This window comes from Nycticebus coucang, chromosome 8, assembly GCF_027406575.1.
Source record: "Nycticebus coucang isolate mNycCou1 chromosome 8, mNycCou1.pri, whole genome shotgun sequence".
Classification (NCBI taxonomy): Eukaryota; Metazoa; Chordata; class Mammalia; order Primates; family Lorisidae; genus Nycticebus; species Nycticebus coucang.
The window spans coordinates 69,410,742-69,431,824 of NC_069787.1; the positions used below are offsets into that span (position 1 = coordinate 69,410,742).

At 46.0% G+C, this 21,083-nt stretch overlaps 1 protein-coding gene across 2 annotated transcripts in view; it reads left to right on the forward strand.

The window, feature by feature from the left end:
- Positions 1–21,083, forward strand: part of RARB (retinoic acid receptor beta) — a 426,501-nt gene that overhangs the window by 403,279 nt on the left and 2,139 nt on the right. For both annotated transcript variants that reach the window (XM_053600780.1, XM_053600781.1), the window contains exons 5-7: positions 4,824–5,000; positions 18,471–18,675; positions 19,452–19,610. In XM_053600780.1, coding sequence (XP_053456755.1) covers positions 4,824–5,000; positions 18,471–18,675; positions 19,452–19,610 — 541 coding nt within the window. The remainder of the gene's footprint in view (positions 1–4,823; positions 5,001–18,470; positions 18,676–19,451; positions 19,611–21,083) is intronic.

A 21,083-nucleotide genomic window follows, 5' to 3' on the forward strand; every position in this document is an offset into this window, starting at 1 on the left:
ACCAAGGCCCCACCCCCCTCCCTCCGTCCCTCTTTCTGCTTTTTCTCCCCTCCCCATAACCTTAATTGTCATTAATTGTCCTCATATCAAAATTTTAATGTACCTGCCCCATACCTAGAGGTTTCAATGACAAAAATGTATCAGAACCCCTTACACCATTCCTGGCATGGAAAAGGGTCTTCTGCCCTTCATCCTGTTATGAATGGCTTGTCACTGTTTTTAGTCACATGTTCCAGTTTGGGAAAAGTAGAGTGTGGGTGTGACAGTGAGACAGATTCCAGGCTGGGCAGCCCTGCCCGGCTGTGGGCTGCCTTGTGCAGGCTGTTCATCCACGTGCTTGGTGGGACATGAGGTGTCCTCTGAGGGGCTCATGAATATGAACTATGAAGATTTAAGGAACTCTTAATGTAGTCAGAAAAATGACCACAAAGAGAATTATTAAACCACTAAACAACTTTCTAGGAGATGAAATTTAGAAAAGGAAGGCTATTGTAAGAAGTCATAGCCCTTGGCAGACGTGGCTTTCTCTTTAATATAGTCTGGGTGTAGTTGCTCACGCCTATAATCCAAGCACTCTGGGAGGCTGAGGCAAGTAGAGTACTTGAGCTCAGGAGTTCGAGACCAGCCTGAGCAAGAGTGACACCCATCTCTACCAAAAAATAAAATAGAAAAATTAGCTGGGTGTCATGGCAAACAGCTGTAGTCCCAGCTACTCGGGAGACTGAGGCAGGGGACTCACTTGAGCCCAGGAGTTTGAGGTTGCTGGGAGCTAGGGTGAGGCCACGACACTCTAGCCTTAGCAACAGAGGAAAGGCTCCATCTCAAAAACAAAAACAAATGAAAAAACTAACATGTTATCAGCCAAAGACTCAGAACCTGAAACTCAGGCAGGTCAGCCTCCTAGGAGAGACGCAGCAGATGGGCTGGAGGCTCAGGGGATAGTCACGGGACCTGTATTCCAGTCACCACCACGTCACCTCACACCTGGCTCACCTTGAACCAGCCCTTATCTTGGCCAGCCTCAGTTTCTTGCCAGCAAGCACGCCTGCCCTTTTAGTATCACCTGAGCCAGTCTTTCATTTTGCAACACATTTCCTGCACACCTACAGGGTTAGTTTCCCAGAGCTGAAGGAGCAAAGTAATGCAGACCAGGTGGATTGAGACACCTGAATTTTGTTTCTATGGCTCTGGGAGCCAAAAGTCCATGATCAGTGTGAGCAGGACATGCTCTCTGTCGGACTGCCCCAGGAGAGGGTTCTTCCTTGCCACCTATGAGCAGCCACTGGCACTGTCTGGCTTGCAGCTGCACCACACCAGTCCTCAGTCTCCAGTCACATTGGATTGGGGCCCACCCTAATTTTACCTGATTACCTCTGTAAAGACCCTATTTCTAAGGTCACCATAAGCTTATGGTGGGAAATTATTTTACAGTAGAGTATGCATCTGGAGAAAAAGACATTGCGCCAACCCAGCAAGTGTGAACATGCCCCAGCGGGTACCATCTGGAGCCCAGGTGGTCATAGTGCCTGGATACGTGTCTGTTGACCACAGAGAGCTGCTGACCCTGCAGCATAACATTCTCTTCATAGCAGTGCTGGGGATCTTGTAGCCATCTCCTGGAAGCTGAGTTTCCAGCCGGGAGGGACATCACAGAGGCAATCACAGGCTTTAGGAGTCAGGAGGTTCTAACTAGAAGTTGAGTACGTGAGGAACCCAGAGTGAGACGGGTGACATGATGTGGGAGAGGACAGCCTGGACGCCTCAGCACAGTTGCCCAGATGAATCCAGTTCCCTCTGCCTGCCCCGGGGGCTCTTGCACAAATGAACTTGCTCCTCTTGCTCTCGCCTCCTCCTCAGCCACTTGACCTTAACAGTACCTCCCTCCTGGGGGGTTGTGAGCAGTAAAGCAAGGCAATAATTGTGAAAACATAGAGCAGATCCCGCCGGCATGATGCAAGCCCCAGATAAGCAGTGGTTGCGTGTGACCCAAGGGAATGGGATGTGGATGGCCGGAGCAGTCTGCAGATGGAACCTGCAAGGACATCAGGCTCTCGGGATGGCCTAAAGACTTCAGGCCTGGAGCAGGAGGAGGTCGCCTCCGTGCACATGCCCAACATCGCCACGGAACGATTCTTTATTCTTTATTCTTTTGTTAAAAAGGTACATGTCCTCCTTAGCTAGAAAACAAACAAAACTAGCAAGCAGCCCTGAGTAAACCACTGCAACCACTGCACCCAGCAGCTGCCACAAATGGGATTGTAAAGACACTGGTGATTCCACCTTAGTTTATGGGTCTTGTTCTGAAAGTAATGCCGCTCAGAAAAGCGGCACACCCTCTTCCCTCGGTGCCTGTCAGCCTCCGTCTACATTTTCCCTAGAAAATCGGGGCGGCGGGGAGGTTGCAGCAGAGAACGAACCAGCAGAAGAAAAAGGTCCATTTGTGTGGCAAAAGTTGCCACTGAGTTGGATTTCCTAGTGGGGTTGGACTTTTCTGCTGCTTAAGGGGCCGGGGAAGGCCCTGGGTACTCTCCTTCCTGCACAGGGCCCAGCATCCCTCTGCAGGAGCCAGCCCTAGCTCCAACCTGGCAGGGACAGAGGAGAGCCCCTTCCCCTTCCGTGCCAGCTGTCTTCCTCACCAGCGTGCCTCACCACCCCATTTTCTCCCTGGCCTTCCCTGTCCCCCTCCTCCCTGGTTTTCCTCCCTGTACACTCAGCAATGCTGCTGAGAGCCACGCGCCTTCATCACCAACCCAAACAGGCCAGGGCTCTCCATTTGCGCAGCTGGAAGATAATACATAAGCCATTTTAAGCCTTGTGCCTATGAATTCAGCAACCAGTATAATAAAACACCAGGTTATTTTGTGTTTTATTAACTGCCTCTTCCCTTCAGTTTGCATAATAGTGAGTTAGATTTACATGCCGTTAAGACGGCTGTGCATTATTTTTAATAGAAGGTGTGACAGGCTCCTCTCTCTCAGCCCCTGCACATGATAAAGTAACCTCATCCGATGTTGATGAAGATTTCGTTCACACTTGCTGGGTCGGGGCAATGTCTTTTTTTCCAGATGGATACTCTACTGTAAAATGATTTCCTACCGTAAGCTTGCCTCTCTTCCCCGCTTTTCAGTGTCATCTTCCTACGGACAGGATAAACTGCCTATTAAATTTAATTACAGCCCGAATGGCCACACATCTTGATCTTATGTTCCCCCGAGTGCACTGTATTCCACCAAGGTCCTTGAGGAAGGAATAAAATAAATCTGGAGGATGCATGCCTCTGCTATCTGCAAGGAATGTCGCGGAAGGCAGCCAGCACTGGCTACTACTGTGCTTAAGGCTTCTGGGGCATCTCGTGCAAACTTAGCCTCCAGGCTTTCCTTGCCCGTGTTACCAGCGAGAGCTAGTTTGACTTCTGCAGACTGAATTTAACTAGGTGGCAAACTAAAGAGATCAGTTTGAGAAGCAGGATACCTGTCCTGAGCTCTTCACATTCATCAGAGGACCAAATGCCAGGTCTGGATGGTATTTTATCTGTATCATCTTATCTGTAAATATCTCAACATGTGTTCTAAATGATAAAAACCTCTGCAAACAAAAGCAAAAAAGTAATGTCATCATTATTGTCCTAATATAAAGTTAATATCGCCAACACCTTAATATCTCAAATTTCTAGTTTTCTCATATATGTATGTCACAATCTTTTTACAGTTTATTTGCTTGAATCACAATTCAGGTACGGTTTATAACTTGCAATTGATTGATAAATCCCCTAATCACCTGTTTACAATCAAGATTATTGAAAGATAATTTACATCATTTCCCTTTTTTAAAGGTATAGTTTGATGAGTGTGATGAAAGTATTCAGTCATGTAATGTGACTCCTGTCAAGGTGTAGAACATTTCCATCACTCCAAAGAGTCCCCTCATGCACCTTGTGGTCAATCCCCTCCCCGTCCCTGCCCCTGGTAGACCACAGACCTGGTCCCTATAGTTTTGCCTTTTCCAGAATGTTATATAGATAGAATCATTTTGTGTGCAGGCTTTTATCTCTGCCTTCTTTCATTTAGCAGAGGTTTAAGGTTTAGCCTCTTGGAGTGTGTATCACTGGTTTGCTACCTAGCATTTTCATTGTGTAGTCGGGATCACTATTTATTTATCCTTTCATCAGTTAATGAGCATTCGGGTTGAGCTGCTTTTAATCTTTGGATTTCTCTCTCCATGTCTTTCTCTTCCTTGCAATGTATTTGTTGAAGAAACCAGTTCATTGGTTTTATAGGATTTCTGGCAATCTGGATGTTGACAATTGCATCCCTGTGGTGTAGTTTACTATGTTCCTGTATTTCCTGCAGTGAAATCTAGAGGCCCAGTCAAATTCAAGTTTGATTTTTGGCCAGACTATTTCATAGCTGGTGGTGCGTTTTTCCATCAGGACACCAGCATGACAGGTTGCCTGTTTGAAGATATGAGCAACCTTGTTACTACTTGGGCTTTTGGCTGAGATCAAGTATAAGACATTAGCAACCACTGATGGTCAATGCCCAGAGCCAGTAATTCAGTATATAATGGTGACTCCTCGTTCTCTCATTCCTTCTTTATTATTAGCTGAGAAACTCCCCCTCATCTGTTACTCAATTATCCAGGGCACAGGCATACGATTTTGAGCATTTTAAAAAGATGAATCCTGGTGAAAAACTCAGCCACTCCACCAAGTAGCTCCCCTGTCAAGGCTGAAGTGTCAGCCTATTGATAGAAAACATGTTGACTCCTCCCCTGGGGGGGGCTTCCCCCAAACTACACCTGATGGCGTTTTCTCTCCCTCACAGAATTCTAGTGCTGACCATCGAGTCCGACTGGACCTGGGCCTTTGGGACAAATTCAGTGAACTGGCCACCAAGTGCATTATTAAAATCGTGGAGTTTGCTAAACGTCTGCCAGGCTTCACCGGCTTGACCATTGCAGACCAAATCACCCTGCTGAAGGCCGCCTGCCTGGACATCCTGGTAAGTGCCCTTCTGTGCTCTCAGTGAGGGGGTCGGGGGGAGGGAGGGAAGGAGGAGGGTGAAGAGGCTTTGAAGGTCTCCAGAGGAGGCCTGTGTCCCCTGTTTCCCCAGCCTCACTCCTGGCTGCCTCCTGCACACACCACAACCCTGCTGAATCTCAGCTCCATTGGCAAAAGCTTAGCAAACCCCTGGAGTTGGACAGAAGCTTCCTACCCTCTACCCACTGTAGGAAGCCCCTCTCCATGACCTTAGGAGAGAGGCAAGCCAGACCTGATCACACGCCCTGCTGGTGGGTGGCTTACTCTCCCCGAGGCAGCCTTTTCCAGTGCAAGCCTGGCCACAGCACATCAGCAAGGTCATGTGGCTGGGGAGTGACCGTCTTCCTCCCTGCTTCCTCCCTGCTGCTCGACCTGCCCTGTCCCTGGAACTTCATAGGCATTTGTCTCCTTCCACAGGACAGCCCTGGGGGTGGGGGGGGTGGGGATCCAGAAAGGCCATCAGGGTTCTCCAGGCTAAACCACTGAAGGGGGCCCAGAAGTGACAAAGACCTTGCACTACCTCCATCTGTGGTCTTAGGAAAATCCCTTTCTGTTTTCTTAGTTTGAGCTGCTGTAACAGAGACACGGCAGCTCAAAAAAACACTTGTTCCCCACAGTGCTGGAAGCAGGAAGTCCAAGACCAGGGAGCCAGCACAGTGGGGTTCTTGGTGAGGGCTCTCCCCAGCTCAGACAGCTGCGTCCTTGCTACATCCTCACCAGGCAGAGGCAGGCACTCCAGTCCCCTCATCACCTCACACAGTGCTAATCGCACCATGGGGGCTATATCACAATGACCTCACCTCCCCAAAGCCCTCCCTTCCTACCTCCAATACCATCGGATCAGGGATTAGGGTTGTAGGTATTCAGTCCATACTACCCATGTGGGCCTCAGTTTCCTCACCTGTATAAGGGGATGCCTGAGGCCTCCTGGGCCCCTTCCCTTCTCACACTGGGGCTTCTGGAGCCTTACAGAGGGTAAAGACACCATCACTATCTCTGCTGGCTGAACATTCTCTTTTTCCCCAGCAGGGGCTTCAGGGATGGGGTAACCTGTTCTGGCTGGGCCTGTTTCCTTAGATGTAGATCCACTCCCATCAGAGGCATCAGGGATGTGTCCTGCTGGGGGGACATGTGTGCAAACAGGCCCATGGAGGAAGTGGGAGGGAAGACAGGGTCCCAGGGGTGCAACAGAAAATAGAGAAAGTAAAATTAGCCTTTGAAGTGCTTTAAAGGCATAAATGTTTCTTGTTATTATATCTTTGGGTATAAACCAGTCTACAAAGCAAACACAATGGCTACAGTCAAAAACATACATACACGATCCCACTCCATCCCCACCTGCCAGGGTGGCTGTACAGAAACTTGGATGTTTTTGTGTTCTTCAGTTTGCCAGGTAGGTCTGGGGAAGAGTGGCAGTGGTTGCTCCGTCACCCATACGTGCCAGGGATGCTGAGAGCATATCTGGTGTTGTTACCGCTCATAACCCCAGAGGATCTGGGTGAATCTATGACCATTCAGGAGAACGGAAACGTCAGAGCAGCCTTACTCTGTGGAATTTGCTGACCTCAGCTCGTCTGAGCCTCACACAGCTCACTGGGCCTGAGGGGCAGGAATTCAGCCCACTTTACAGATAAGCAGCGGGTGGCCATGTGAGTCCCCCAGGTCAGCGGGGTGCTGGAGCCTACACTGCAAACCCAGGCCTTGTGACCTCGGTGACCTCAGAGGATGTAAAGGAGGATAAGAAGCATGAACAGGAGTCCTGGGGAAGGAGATAGCAGAGTGAGAGAGGTGAGGACCCTGGGGAGAGAACCAGGCCAAGCAGACCTCAGAGAGAAACAGAGGCAAGGTGGGCGTGACATTAACACCAAGCTATCACCATAATTAATGACAATGACAATGTCTAGGCTTTTTAGTGCTTTTCTGACAAATGTATAAAGTGTAATGCTCAGTGAGTTTCTCCTAAGCTTCAGAACACCCTCAAGAAATCAGCAGAGACTGGAATTGACCACCTACATAAAGGTGCCTCAAAGGCCTACCGTGGCTGAGCAGTCTGTGAGGTGACACACAGCAAATCAAGCCTGCAGCAGGGGACACTATGTGGTTATGACTCTGCATCCCGTGGCCACCCAGCAGGGCCTGGGGCCTTCCCAGGACTCGGGCCCTGACCTGGACCCTCTGCTTGTTTCTGAATCCTTCTGCTGTCCAGCCGCCAGACTGGGACGGTTTGTGATTGCCCCACCCCAGCCCTATAGGAAGATATGGAACGAGAGATGTGCTTTAGGATGCTCCAGGAAAGTGTCTTGCTTCTGCAAAGCCGCATGCTTGGTGATCAGGGTACGACCTCTACCAGGTTCATGTCCCTCCTGCCTCCAGCAGCCATCTTCTTGCATCTCGCATTGATTCTGAACCCTGCGTTCTCCTTCAGTTTGTCCCTGGATGCCCCTGGTTTGGGTGGAATAGGAACCAATTTCTGTGACTTTGGTGTAGTTATTTAACCTCTCCAAGCCTCAGTTTACCTATGCATAAAATAGAAATACAAATCGGTCACACATTAAATAAGGCAATTGCTTAAATGGGATTAAATTTGGTAATGGTTCTAAGCACTTAGCTTGTAGTAGGTGGTCACCTCATGATGTAGAAAGCGAGGCCAAAGATAGGTTGATGTGGGCAATTAACTCTTGTGATAGGAGTCAGGAAACTTTCAGGCATGCCTTCCTGGCCACAGGGGTGAGGATTCTGGGTGGGGAAGCAGCAGGCAGAGGAGGGAGAAGCCCTGGTATGGGGAGGGCAGGGCCCTCCCCTCTATGAGCTGAAGCAGAAGGAATACTTATTTGGCCCAAGACAAGAGCTCACTTCCAAGAATTTGTAGCAAAGGCAATTAATCACAAGGTCCAGAAAAATGCACAACTTCAAAGAGCATCTTTTGGATGAGAATATCAACTGGCTGAGCTGTTTAGAAGAATCTTCTCATCTAAGCGATTGGTGTATGGATAGAGTTAGACAGAGAAACCAGATGGACAGATGGACAGACAGACGTGGGCTGAGATTAACCTTGGCTCCTACAGAGGAAATCAAGCCTGCACTGAGGGTCCCATCCCCGAGTTCCACCCACTCAGAGCCACGCATCTCGCTGTGTCATGTGTGGTCCCCCAAAAAGACGGGGCCTCGTGTTTCTAAAGGCATGTCTGCCAGGGCTGGCGCCGTCAGTGGTATGTGCAGCCGGTGCTCAGTGCTCTGGGGAAGAGCTGATTTATAATCACGAAGGACACAGAGAGAAGCAGAAGGAAGGCCTTACCTGTCCTGCCCTGCTGCCACCACGTCACCTTCCAGGGGATTTCCTGCCCCAGCCCTTCTTGGCAGGGCCCTCCTGGAGTGGATGCTTCTTGCACAAGGTTGGAGTGAGATTGATTTTGAGGCCTCGCTTTGCGTTTCATGATTTCCCACAGGGGCCAAGTATCCATGAAGTGGTTTTTAAGATGGGCAAACTCTTCATAACTACTGCAGGTAAATTTATCTTCCTTTGCTTACCTTTGCTTACCCAAGAGCTATAACATCAGGCAAGTTGTGGTCAGGCAAGCCAGGGAGCCCCCAGGAGTTGTCCCCTCAGCCGGGCTCTGTCCTCCTGTTTCCTCCTTCTTTGATCTCTATCTTCTACTCCCTCTTGCCTGCCTCTTCTCTCTGAAGGTAGGATTAAGTCTTTCTTAACTTAAAAGTCATGAAAACAAGCTTTTAAGGGGATGGGACGCTCTGGTTTCCATCTGCTCCCTCACTCCCTCCTTCCCTCTCCCCTCCCATCCTCTTCCCCTCCTTTTCCTCTTTCCTTCCTACATCTTTATGGTAGGACTTGTCTGGCTGAGGATGCAGCGAGGAACCCAACAGGCTAAAGTTCCTGCCCTTATGGAGATGACCCTCTCCTGGGGGGAGACAGGGAACAAGCAGACACAACAGATTAGACAGGGTCTTAAGTGCTACAAAGAAAACAGAAACAGAGTCAGGCGCAGAGGTGAATGAGCCAGGCAAGGGCTGGTTTCTATAGCTCAGCTAGGGATGCTGGCAGCCTTTGAAGAGATTTGAATGAAGGAACAGAGAGAGCAAGAGCCAGGGTTTGGCAACAGTGGCTCACGCTTGCAATCCCAGCACTCTGGGAGGCCAAGGCCAGAGGATGCCTTGAGGTCAGGAGTTCAAGAGACCAGTGTGAGCAAGAGTGAGACCCCCGTCTCTACCAAATATGGGAAAAATTAGACTGTCTTAGTGACATGTGCCAGCCCAGCTACTCAAAAGACTGAGATAATCCTACCTCCTTGCTTCAGCCCAGGAGTTTGAGGTTGTTATGAGCTATAATGACACCACTACACTCTAGCTTGGGCTACAGAGCAAGACTGTCTCAAAAACTTTTTAAAATCCAGGAAACACTAACGGGAGAGAAGTGTGCATAACGGCATAATAGTGCTAGTGTTCACAGGCCCAAGGACAGGGGCGGCCGGGAGCTCAGGGAGGTGAGTGGGCCCAGAAGGGAGTGAGCAAGGGCTGCAGGGCTGTGATCAGAGAGAAGGTGGGGCCTGATGCCAGGGCCAGTTTTATTCTCAGTGACCTAAAGAGTCATTGGGCTTGGAGCAGAGGTGTGCCGTGTTCTGGCTTTTGATTTAAATGTTTGCTCTGTCTTGTCCTATAGCACTGAATAAATATTGGCTGAAGTAATGGTTCCCACACATACTTACTGAACATTTACTGTGTACCAGGCCCAGGGCATATGATGGGAGAGAAGAGGGAGTCCCTGTAAAAAGTCCCTGCTGGGATTTAGAGTCGAGCTCTCCTACCCGGCCTGAGCCCACTCCTGTTATCACCAGAGGATTTGTCTCCCCCAGCCCTACCCAAACATGGCTCCACATTGATCCTGCTCCCTGTCGCTTGCCCCAGCTGTTGAGTGTGGGCTCTGAAGCCTGCTTGCCTGGGTTCGAACTCTGTTTCTGCTGCTTATAAGCTGTGTGACTTGGGGAAAGTTACTTCCCCTCTCTAACTTCAGTTTCCTCATATTTAAAATGATAGTGACAATAGGAGCTTTCTTGTGGGTCTGGAGAAAGTGAAATGAGGTGGTACATAGGGCTTGGGACAGTGTTTGGCACACTGTGGGCCTCAGTCCCCTCCATGTTATTATTGTTAAGCCTCACCACACCCTCAGGGGGTATTTTTATTCCCATTTTGCAGATGAGACAGTGGAAGCCAAAGGGCTATAGGGGTCCCTTGAGAGAGGTGTTGGCCTTTGAATAAAGGAGGGCAAAATTGCCCCTTGCAAAGTGGAAAAACCTGAGCCATTTTCTGATGAGAAGATGACTTGCTTTGCCAGGATTTAAGGAGTGTGATGGGGAGTCAGTGAGCAGCAGTATTTTTTTTTTTCTTTTTGCGGTTTTTTGGACGGGGCAGGGTTTGAACCCACCACCAGGTTTGAACCTGCCACCTCCGGTATATGGGGCTGGCACTCTACTCCTTGAGCCACAGTAGCAGTATTTTATATAGTGAAATTAAGCCACATGAGAACACAGCACAGGGTAATGGTTCATAATTCAAAAGACAAGAGTTTTCTTATCGGACCCCTTGGCGGATGATGGGATGCCAGAGTGATGTTCAGGAAGGTGAGGGTGGCTGCCCTGTTTCTGCCAAGAGGCCCCACAGCAGCCGTTGCTTATGTTTCTCAGAACTGGCCGTTCTCAGTTTTCAGTGGGGAAGTGGGGCTGCTGCGTCTGTCCACCTGCCATGCCTCAGCCTGCAGGCTCTCCCAGCTTGCTTACCTCTGGGTACTTCGTCCAGCCGCAGTCAGGCTCTCCCTGCCCCAGAGCCTTTGCACGCTCCACTCCTTCTCTACCATCCCCACCCTCCCCTCACTTCCTTCCTGGCCTCAGCTAAATGCCATCTCTTCACAGAATTCTTCCCTGACCAGCCATTCCATTCCCCCTACACACTGCTGGTCTCTCTCCTGTCACTTAAGACATCATGTCATCAGAAGCATGTTTCCCATTGTCTTCCACCCCAAACTGTCACTCAGTCAGGGCAGGAACCAGGATAGAGCTGGTTGCTGTGTCAAAGTTCCAGGTACAGAAGAGGCATCCAGTGCATCTTTGTGAATGAATGGATGCATGGATGGGTGAGCGAATGAATTCAAAGTCAGAATTCAAACTCCAGCACACGTGCTGCTTTCTGAACATCATGTCTATGCAAGCTTCAAGCATGAGGTCTTTCCTTTGCTGGGCATGTGGCTTCCTGCCACCTGCTGCCCTTACTTTCCCCAAGGAAAATATTCCCATGCCAGTTACAGCAGCACTTTTCTCCTGGTGACGCAAAAGTGACAGCCTCTGTGACTTCAGAACAAGATCTTTGGCTCCTGAGGCCCTGAGGCTGTGTGGCTATGCAGCCCTAGATGCCATTCCCACATGAACCTGTACCCCCCTCCCTCCTTCCCAGGACTAAATAGGGACTAGAGCCCAGGCTGGAGGGGGGCCAGCTCTGCACATGGAGCTCCACAGCCTGACTGCAGGCCTCAGCACTGCCCCTGGCCACCTGTGCCCTCATGACAAGATCCCTGTCTCACCTGTGAGGGTGGGGCAATGGCCCCACCAGTCATCGAGAGTCACGGTGAGGCAGCCAGTGTTGTGAAGAAGAGGGCAGACTCTGCAGCCAGACTCCATGGGTTCAAATCCCAGCCCTGCCACTTAGGAGCTGCATGGACTTAGGAAGAAGGCTAAGTAATCTTTTGGAGTCCCAATTACCTCACCAGTGAAATGGGCATAATAGTAGCTCTTCGCCAGTTAGGTTGTTGGGAAAATTGATTAATTCCCGGCACACAGTAAAATATTCCTTTAAGTAAGCCATCATCGTCAGCATTGCAGAGACCTAGACTGTCTCTGTGAACAGTTTGGTCCTAAGTGGCTAAGAAATGGCACCCAGAGTTGTGCTGGCCAGTTCAGCAGCCACGGGTCACCTTAAAATGTGGGTGGTCTGAAAGAGCTCACCGTATTATTGCAAGACCAATCCTGCATTTCAAAGACTTAGTATTTTAAACAGTCAAATATCTCCTTCATTTTTTTTAATAACAATTACACATTGAAACAAAACATTTTGTTTCTTTTAGGTTAAAAATATATTATTAAAATACTTCCACCTGTTTCTTTTGACGTTGTAAAACAATAGCTGCTAGAGTGCTGGTCTAGACAGCAGTGGCAGTGACCTGGTGTTCTTGCTTCTGAGCAAGAAGCATTTACTTCTCAGGAAAGGCTGGCCCCAGGTCCTATTTGGGAAAGCATTTTCTTCCCAAAGAGTTCATTACAGGGATACTATGTGCCTTGTATGTGGCTTCATTTTATTATTATTATTGTCATCATCATTATTATTATTATTTGTACAAATGTATGGGGTACATGAGCAATTTTGTTACAGGCATACATTGTGTAGGGTCAAGTCAGGGATTTTAGGGTGTTTATCACCCAAATAGCATACACTGTACCCAAAAAGTAACTTACCATTCTCCTGTCTCCCACCCCTTCACCCTTCCTAGTGTCCATTGTCTATCATTCCCCTATGTCCATGTAAACACATTTTTAGCACCCACTTTTAGTAATAGCCATTCTGTATGTCATTAGTATCATTCCCACAAGCACTTGTGGATAGTCGAATCAGATCAGAATCTGCCCACCAGTTACCAAACACAATCAGAGAGAGACCAAGATGCCCAAGCAATTTATACTTCCTCCTTTGCCTAAATTGAGCGATCATTTAGGTGCCCTCCTCTGGGGTTTGCCAGATGAGGGACAGTCTAATGAGAAAATCCAGTTGGTTTATTCAACAAAGATTCACTGACCACCTACTGAGTGGAGAATGCTGTGCTAGATGCTAAAGGCACAGCCAAGAGTGAGGAAAGAAAGAGGGCAAGCTCCTTCTTGCAGCTCATGAGTGATGAATGCTATGAGGAAGATGAAACAGTAAAGAGCAGTGCTCATGATTTGGAATATCACACAGCACTGAAGAATAACAAACCACTGCTGTGAGCACTCATGTGGGCCAGTATCGCACGAGTATATCAAATGAATAAAAGCCAGACACCAAAGGGAATATACTGTATGATTCTCGTGATCTAAAGTTCAAGAATAGGCAAATTTTTTTTAATAGGCAAAATTATCCTAGAGGAAAAGGAGTCAAAATATTGGTTACTGTGGGGAAGGAGGTTTGATTGGGAGGAGCCGAAAGAGTCTCTAGGTCAGGCGTCCTCAAACTGTGGCCCGCGGGCCACATGAGGCGGTGTGATTGTATTTGTTCATGTTATGTTTTTTACTTCAAAATAAGATATGTGCAGTGTGCATAGGAATTTGTTCATAGTTTTTTGTTTTTTTTTAAACTATAGTCCGGCCCTCCAACAGTCTGAGAGACAGTGAATTGGCCCCCTGTTTAAACAGTTTGAGGACACCTGTTCTAGGTGCTAGAAATGTAGGGTAGCCATAAAGTTCACATGCACACTAGTTTAAATTGCACACGAACTTTACAGCTACCTTGTGTGCATATCTTGATCTAGGTGATGACTACACAGGTATATAGTTAGGGAAAATGCATTAAGCTGAACTCTGGAGAGCTATGTACAGCTGCAAGGATGTATGCTGTATTAGTTGCTAACTGCTACGTAACAAATCACCACAAAATTGAGCAGCCTCAAACAATGAGCTATTATCCCACGTAATCACTGTGGGTCAGGAATCTGGTACTGACTTAGCAGGGTGATTCTGGCTCTGTGTCTTTGGTGAAGTAGCAGGAAGACACCAGTCAGGGCTGCAGTTATCTGAAGGACTGACTGGGGCTGAAAGGTCTGCTTCTGGGGTGGCTCATGACATTTGCCTTGCAAGTTAATGCTAATTCTTGATGGGCCAGCTCTGTTTCTTGCTATGGGAAGCTTGAATGTCTTTATGACATGTCAACCAGCTTCCCCCAGAGCAAGAGATTCAAGACACAGCAAGCAAGGAGGTCACAATATCTTTTATAAACTAGTCCCAGAAGTCACACTCCATGGCTTCCAGCATATTCTACCGGGTCCAGCAGAAGTAATGCTCTTTGTGATAGAGTGTGATAGTGTTATGTTACAGAATTGCACACTCATGATTTTTCTAATAAAAGATTGATATAGATTACCAGCTAATAAAAAACAGACATTATTTGTACTTGACATTATTTGCACATAATTCTGTGACATAAGAGTATCACACTTCAGTGCAAAAAGATGTTACTTCTGCAGGATCCTTGTTTGTTTGAGGCTAATCACTAAGGCCAGCACACATTCAAGGGGAGGGGAAGTAAGCTCTACTACTTAAAGGAATAACATCAAAGAATTTGTGGGCATATTTTAAAATCATCATGTTATTGCTCAATTTTAAAACAATCTTTTCATATTTTTTTAAAAAGATGATATAAAGCGATGAGTCTTAGCAAGTAAGCTTGCTGGGCTTTCTGAGGAAGTGCCATTTGCATTGAGCTCTGAATGAGGAGTCAGCCACATGAAGATCAGGGAGAAAGCATCAAAGGCATTGGGAAGAACAAAGGCATTTGGGCCACTTTGAGTCACAAAGACCAGTATGACCAAAAGTTAATGAGCAAGGGACAACAGGAGGAGCTGAGATTGGCAGGGTGGGAAGAAGCCCTGGAGGCCCACAGAAAGAAGTCTGAATTTTATTTGAAAATGACTGGATGCCATTGGAGGAGTTTTAGCAAGGGCCAGGTCTTCTGTGAGGAACGTTTTGAACAGGGTCTGTGGTTGCCGTAGATTGACCAATAGTACCCAAGCAAGAGTGGAAATAAGGGGTCAGTTAAGAGGCCCTCTCCAGGGAGAGAAGGTGGTAGCTTGGTGGACAAGTCTTTGCCTCTGCCTCCAGGTCTCACATGCTCAGATCCTTCCAGGGCTCCAGGCCTCAGGCAGGCTGCTCTTGAGAGGCACACAGGACACATATTCTCATGGAGAGCAGTAAAAAGAAGCACAGTGTCTTTGGTGAAGACAGGGCACTTTGTGCCTTCAGGAAGATCAGCTTTGACCATCAACAGGAGCTTTGTGTGGTCCTACAGGGTCCTCCTTGGCGAGTCAGCCTTGCCCAGGCTATTTTTACCCATCTCATGGGCCTTGTATGCTGGTCTTTCCCCAGATAAGATACCCTCCTTTCAAACAAAGAGTGTTTTAATCCTAGAGAATAAGTTAGCGGTTGCCACTGGCATGACTTCTTTGTGATGAAATGAAACCACTTGGTTTCTCTGCAGAGACAGGCCAGAGCTGTGTGGGGGCAGGGGCAGTTGCCTGCTGCACACTGGGCTCATCCTATTTGGGGCAGGGGCGGGGCCCAGGGATGGAAACTCCCCAGATAAAAGAAGACATTGAATAGTCTTTCATCTGAGACCACACGCATTTCTCTCTGGATGTATCACTTATACTTGGTTTTGAACTTTCTAGAGAGAAAGGCAGTAGGACATAGTTGTAGATGCTTCATCAGAATCCAATATATTCCAACTTTTTAGGAGGAAAACCCTTCGAAACAGAATCTGGACGTGGATTTCTAAGTGAGTTGCTGACAACTCACAAAAGCCTAAATACTGTTCTGTTCCTTTCCAACAAATCCCTGGTTCCTTTCATTCTTGCAGGGGACAGAGCTCATGCATTCACATCTTGGCAGCATGTTAAAGCTGCAGACTTGTTTAGTACCTGTTTGATTTCAGACTATAAATGTGTCTGGGGATTTTGAGCACATAAAGATTGAGCATACTAACTTTGATCATCATATGTTAACTCCCCCCTGTTATAGGCAGTATTTCTTTAGGTAGTTGAAGGAATATTAGGGAAGGGATTGGGAGACCTGAGATCTAGGCTGTGGCACCATTGCTTGTGTGACCTTGGGCACCACCCTTTACCTCCTGGGGCTTTCACGGGAGGTAAAGTGCCCAGTGACTTCCAGGTTTTCTGGTTGCTCTGCCGTTGAGAATTTCTTTATACTTCACCTACTACAAAGATGAAATTAAACAAGTCAGCCAATTGGGGACCCAGAGAAAAGGATGAGGCTAGCTCAGACAGGTCCCTGGGCAAATATCTGAGAGGTGAAACCAAAACTCATCCCATGAAGAGAGATCATTGTAAGTTTTGATATTCACTCACATTCATGATCAAGTGCTGTCCAGTTCCCTATGCTACTTGATCATATACTAAGAACATTAAGAAAGTTGAGAACATGTCCTGATTTAGAAATTTTAACTGCCCCTCTACATAGGAACTAAAGGTTTTATTTCCAGGACACAGGCTCTGCTCTCCTGATACCAGGTAGGCCACCATGAACACTCCACCAGTTATGTATTGTGCAAAGGCACCCAAGCCCAGGGTCAAATAAGACTGTTACCCAAGTCAACAGAGGTCATCTAAGCTTACAGAGGAGGTTTCTAGGTTGGGATATTGGCATGAAGTAAGAGTGAGGTAGCTATGGTGCAATAATTAAGGGCACAGGTTCTGGAAACAGCATAAATCAAATCATGACCCTAGTTTTGTGACCTAACGTAGGCTATTCGGTTTCATTTACCCATCTGTAATATGGGTAATAGTCCTACTTAACTCATGGGTCAATAAGAGAAATAATACATTCAAGTGTTTACCACAGGACCTGGCATATAGTAGGTGATCAATAAAACATTAGGTATTTTTATGTGTTAGGGGTGAAGCATTCTAATCATTCATCCTTCCAAGGTCCCATACCCTCACGCTGTGGGATGTCCTACTTCCTCCCTCCACGTTCATGCTGGAATTTTGTATGTAGGAGGAGGGCTGGATCCTCGCTCACTGTCTCCTTGGAGAGTCAGAGAACCAGAGCAAGGACGAAGGAGCATGTGACCTTTCCATTGCAATAACTTGGATAATATCTCAAGGATATCAGGCTCTTGCTGATCACACCACTGGTCAGATTAGGATGGCTTTTCCCGTAGGAAGTATCCTTGCCCCAGACCTCCAGAAATGCCCTGACAAGGTGAAAGATTTGACATGATTTCTTGTTTTAGGAGTCTTGGTGAAAATATGGGTAGGGTGGGGGTGGGTGCTTTACAAAAGGACTCATAGGTAAGGGTCTGGCATCCTCAAAGATCCACTCCTCTGTACATGGCCATGTGCAAGAAGCACACAGACCTTTCTGGTCCCATCAGTCCTCCTGTAGGTCAACAATACGGTGAACATTCATGGGGGCTATACCCACTCAAACTGAGCACCAGAATCTGGAAAAAACTCAGCCTCCTCAACCTGGTGGGTTATCCACTTCTATCCAGGTGGGATTAACTTCTCTCTGTGCTTCAAGCAGCTCTAAGCCTTTTTTCAGAAGGAAAATTCAAGTATGGAAACCTGGTCACCAGAGGCCCTTCCCCCTTACTGATGCAGAAAAGTAGTTCTGGTGGGTAAGTGCTCTAGAATGCACAGAGCCCTTAACTCTGTTAGGAAGTTGGATTAATAGGACACTGGGACATGAGACAGGGCTGAGGGCATTTTTTAGTTTGCCATGCACTGAGTGAGGCCTAGAGTGCAGTCCAGGGAGGAGTTTCCTTGGCAGCAGGCACCACAGGGTGGCCAGCAGGGCACATCAGGTAGGACTGGAAGATTATGGCAGAGCACCGCACGCTTTTCCTTATGGAAATCCCACCTATACTTCAGGGCTTGGTTGAAATGCCATGTCTTCTCCATGCAGCTGATTTCTTTCTGGCTGTATCTGAGTTTTCATTCTTCTGAACTCCCTAGAAGCTTGCTGGTTCCATTCTTCTGCCTTGTATTATAGCTGTCTTGCGTGATCAGAAGCATCTTGGAAAAGACAGCTTCACTTGGGTTTGAGTCAGATTCAGTTACATGTTAACTGTGTGACTTTGGGAACATTGCTTAACCTCTCAGAGCCTTAAGTCCGTATATAGAATATTCACTTTACCAAATAGTTTGAAAGACTGAGTACAGGCTATGCACAGTAGTTGATATACGTTAGGCATTTAATAAATGATAGATAGTCATTTATTAAGACTGTAAGCTCTTAAACAAGAGTAGACTATTATTCATCTTATTATCCCAGCACCTGGCACAGTGCCTGGGACATAAGTAGGTACTCAGTAAATGTTTATTTGAATCAAACAATTAATTACTTTTAACAAAAAGATTTCTCAAAATTTCTCATCTTGTTTAATATTCCATAAATAACTTTAGGCCTTCTGTTTTGATTCTGGTTGTCTTTTAATGGAAGAGTAGAGAAGACATTCAACATCCAAAAGGAGGAGAGAGCATCCCCCGTGATGCAACAGCTCCTTGGAAATCTTCGTGTTATTTCCTGCTTACATCTGCCTGGTAAAGAAGCGCTCAGAACAGGCTAGCTTACATCATTCATCAGTGTTACTGTTTCTTTTTTTCTTTCAGATTCTTAGAATTTGCACCAGATATACCCCAGAACAAGACACCATGACTTTTTCAGATGGCCTTACCCTAAATCGAACTCAGATGCACAATGCTGGTTTTGGTCCTCTGACTGACCTTGTATTCACCTTTGCCAACCAGCTCCTGCCTTTGGAAATGGATGATACAGAAACAGGCCTTCTCAGTGCCATCTGCTTAATTTGTGGAGGTAACAATTACTTAGAAAACTCTCATGAGATTCCATGAGGAACAATTTATACTTGTAATTTATGGGAAATTCCTCGTCTCCATTTTGGAGTTATTTTGCATGGGAAAAGACATGTGAATAAAGCCAGGACCACATGCCAGGGTTTGTTGTATTTTTCCATGTTATTACAAATTAAATAAGGGTATTTGGGATATTTCTGCTCTGAAAGAAATGCTAAAATGCTATTTATCCAATTGTCATTTTTTTTTTTTTTAAAGGCAAGATTAGACTATTGTAAAAGAAATTGGCAAGGGACATTTTAATGACCCAAGGGACTTGCATGTGCTGTTTACTAGTGGCTAGGAATACAAGTTCTTGGCTGGGGCCTCCCACCAACCAATACAACTGGGATAAAATATGGATTTCTTCCTACTGGCTCACAGGAGGCTGAATCATAAGTGGTTAAAAAGTAATGGCTTTAATTAAGGGGCAGATTTACCTTTCTTTTATAAATATCCTGCTCAACGTTTGTTTTAATTCAGTTCAGTAGTGACACCTCCTGGTCACAAAACGCAATTCTTTCCCTGGAACAAAAGCCATCAAAACATGCTTTAGACTACCAAAGGGTTCAATTACTTTCAAGAATCACTGCTGAAAGCAATTGCATATATCTGAAAATTTGTTTATGTAATTAAATTATGAAATTAATAAAATTATGGTATTGTAGGAACAAGGAAACAAGAGGGGAAATGAGCATAAATTCTGATACTGTTTGATGTTCTGTTCTTGGTATCTAGACCGCCAGGATCTTGAGGAACCAACGAAAGTAGATAAGCTACAAGAACCATTGCTGGAAGCACTAAAAATTTATATCAGAAAAAGACGACCCAGCAAGCCTCATATGTTTCCAAAGATCTTAATGAAAATCACAGATCTCCGCAGCATCAGTGCTAAAGGTAGATATGTCTTTATGCTCTGCAAGGTGGACTTGAAGATCTTGTCAAGTTGTGTTGTTTTATTAAACACCAAGTTTTAATTTAGGATGTTCACTAGCTGATTTCTTTTAAACTCACTTTTCATTGAAATCAAAAGGATTTAAATGGCCCTTCCCCTTCCTTTAAAAAAAGGGGGGGGGACAAAGTCTCAAATCTTACCCTACTTGATATAGATGATTTGAGTGCTTTAAAATTCAGGTGAATGATCAGAAAAATGTTTTCAAGAGAATATACTATATGATAGGCTTTTTAATTTTCTACCTTTATACAGTTCATTCCAGCTTTCCATATATCTCTGGTTTATGTAAATGTGACTCCAGTTCCTGAATATCCAAACTACAAGAGAAATGAATAGTACTTAGAATAACTGTTTAAGTTTCTCTCAATCATTGTAGCCTTACTGCTCTATTGTGTATGTAGGCAGATTTACTTCTGCACACTTCTAAGCAAAGGAATTCTTGCCTTCCTGAGAGGTATAAATATTCTTTGCCTAGTGATTTTCAGTTTATGTGGCAACTCAAGCAATTACAGAAGTGCCTAGAGCCATATCACAGGTAAGTGTTATTGTAAGGTTTTTTTCTATGTAGATAGACAACTCAGCAGCCATTCTGGTACCAAATATGCTATTGTCATTCTCCTTCATTACTGTCCTCTATCTCTGAAGACCTTGGCAAGCCAAAGAACAAACTCTTATTTCAAAAAGTGCTTCTACAGTGAACTTGTTTGACAGGGAGTCTGAATTCCTGAGCTCCATCTAAAAGGCGTCTTCAGAGAGCATTCACAATTCATCCCTAGAATGGGAGTGAGTAGAAGCAACAGCAGATAACATAGTTATGATTACACTGCTTAAGCAATGGTTATCTTTGATTTTTAAAAATGAGGCTGTTTAATACTGCCGTCCTGTACAGCTGGCTATACCAGTGATATCTAACAGAATACACCACAATTATGAAAATACCGTATCGTCTTCACTGTCCAATTCAGTAACCACTCACCACATATTGTTCTCAAGCACATTGAAATGTGGCTAATGCAACTGAGGCATTGCTTTTCTAATTGTATTTGACAAATATAAATCTAACTGGCCCCGTGTGTGAGCGGCTACCTATACTGGACAGTGCAGTGCTAGATCAAGTTGTTGATAATCAGCACACATTACTCAATTCCTCCATTTATGGGCAACTGGCATGCTTTCGATTGTCTTATTTTCTAGATATACTTCTTTCTGATTTCATCAGGAATTTCTCTTTGCAAATTATACTGTTTCCTAAAACTATCAAATTTAAACATGTCACCACCTCTCTGCTGCTTGTCCATAAAGTAAAAATGTTACAATGTTGTAAAATTAGGATAGTCTCTGTGAAGCATTTGTTCCATAATTTTCTGTTAGGATGAAGAGCAATAGTATTAGCTGTTGCTTCCTTAAAAGATGAG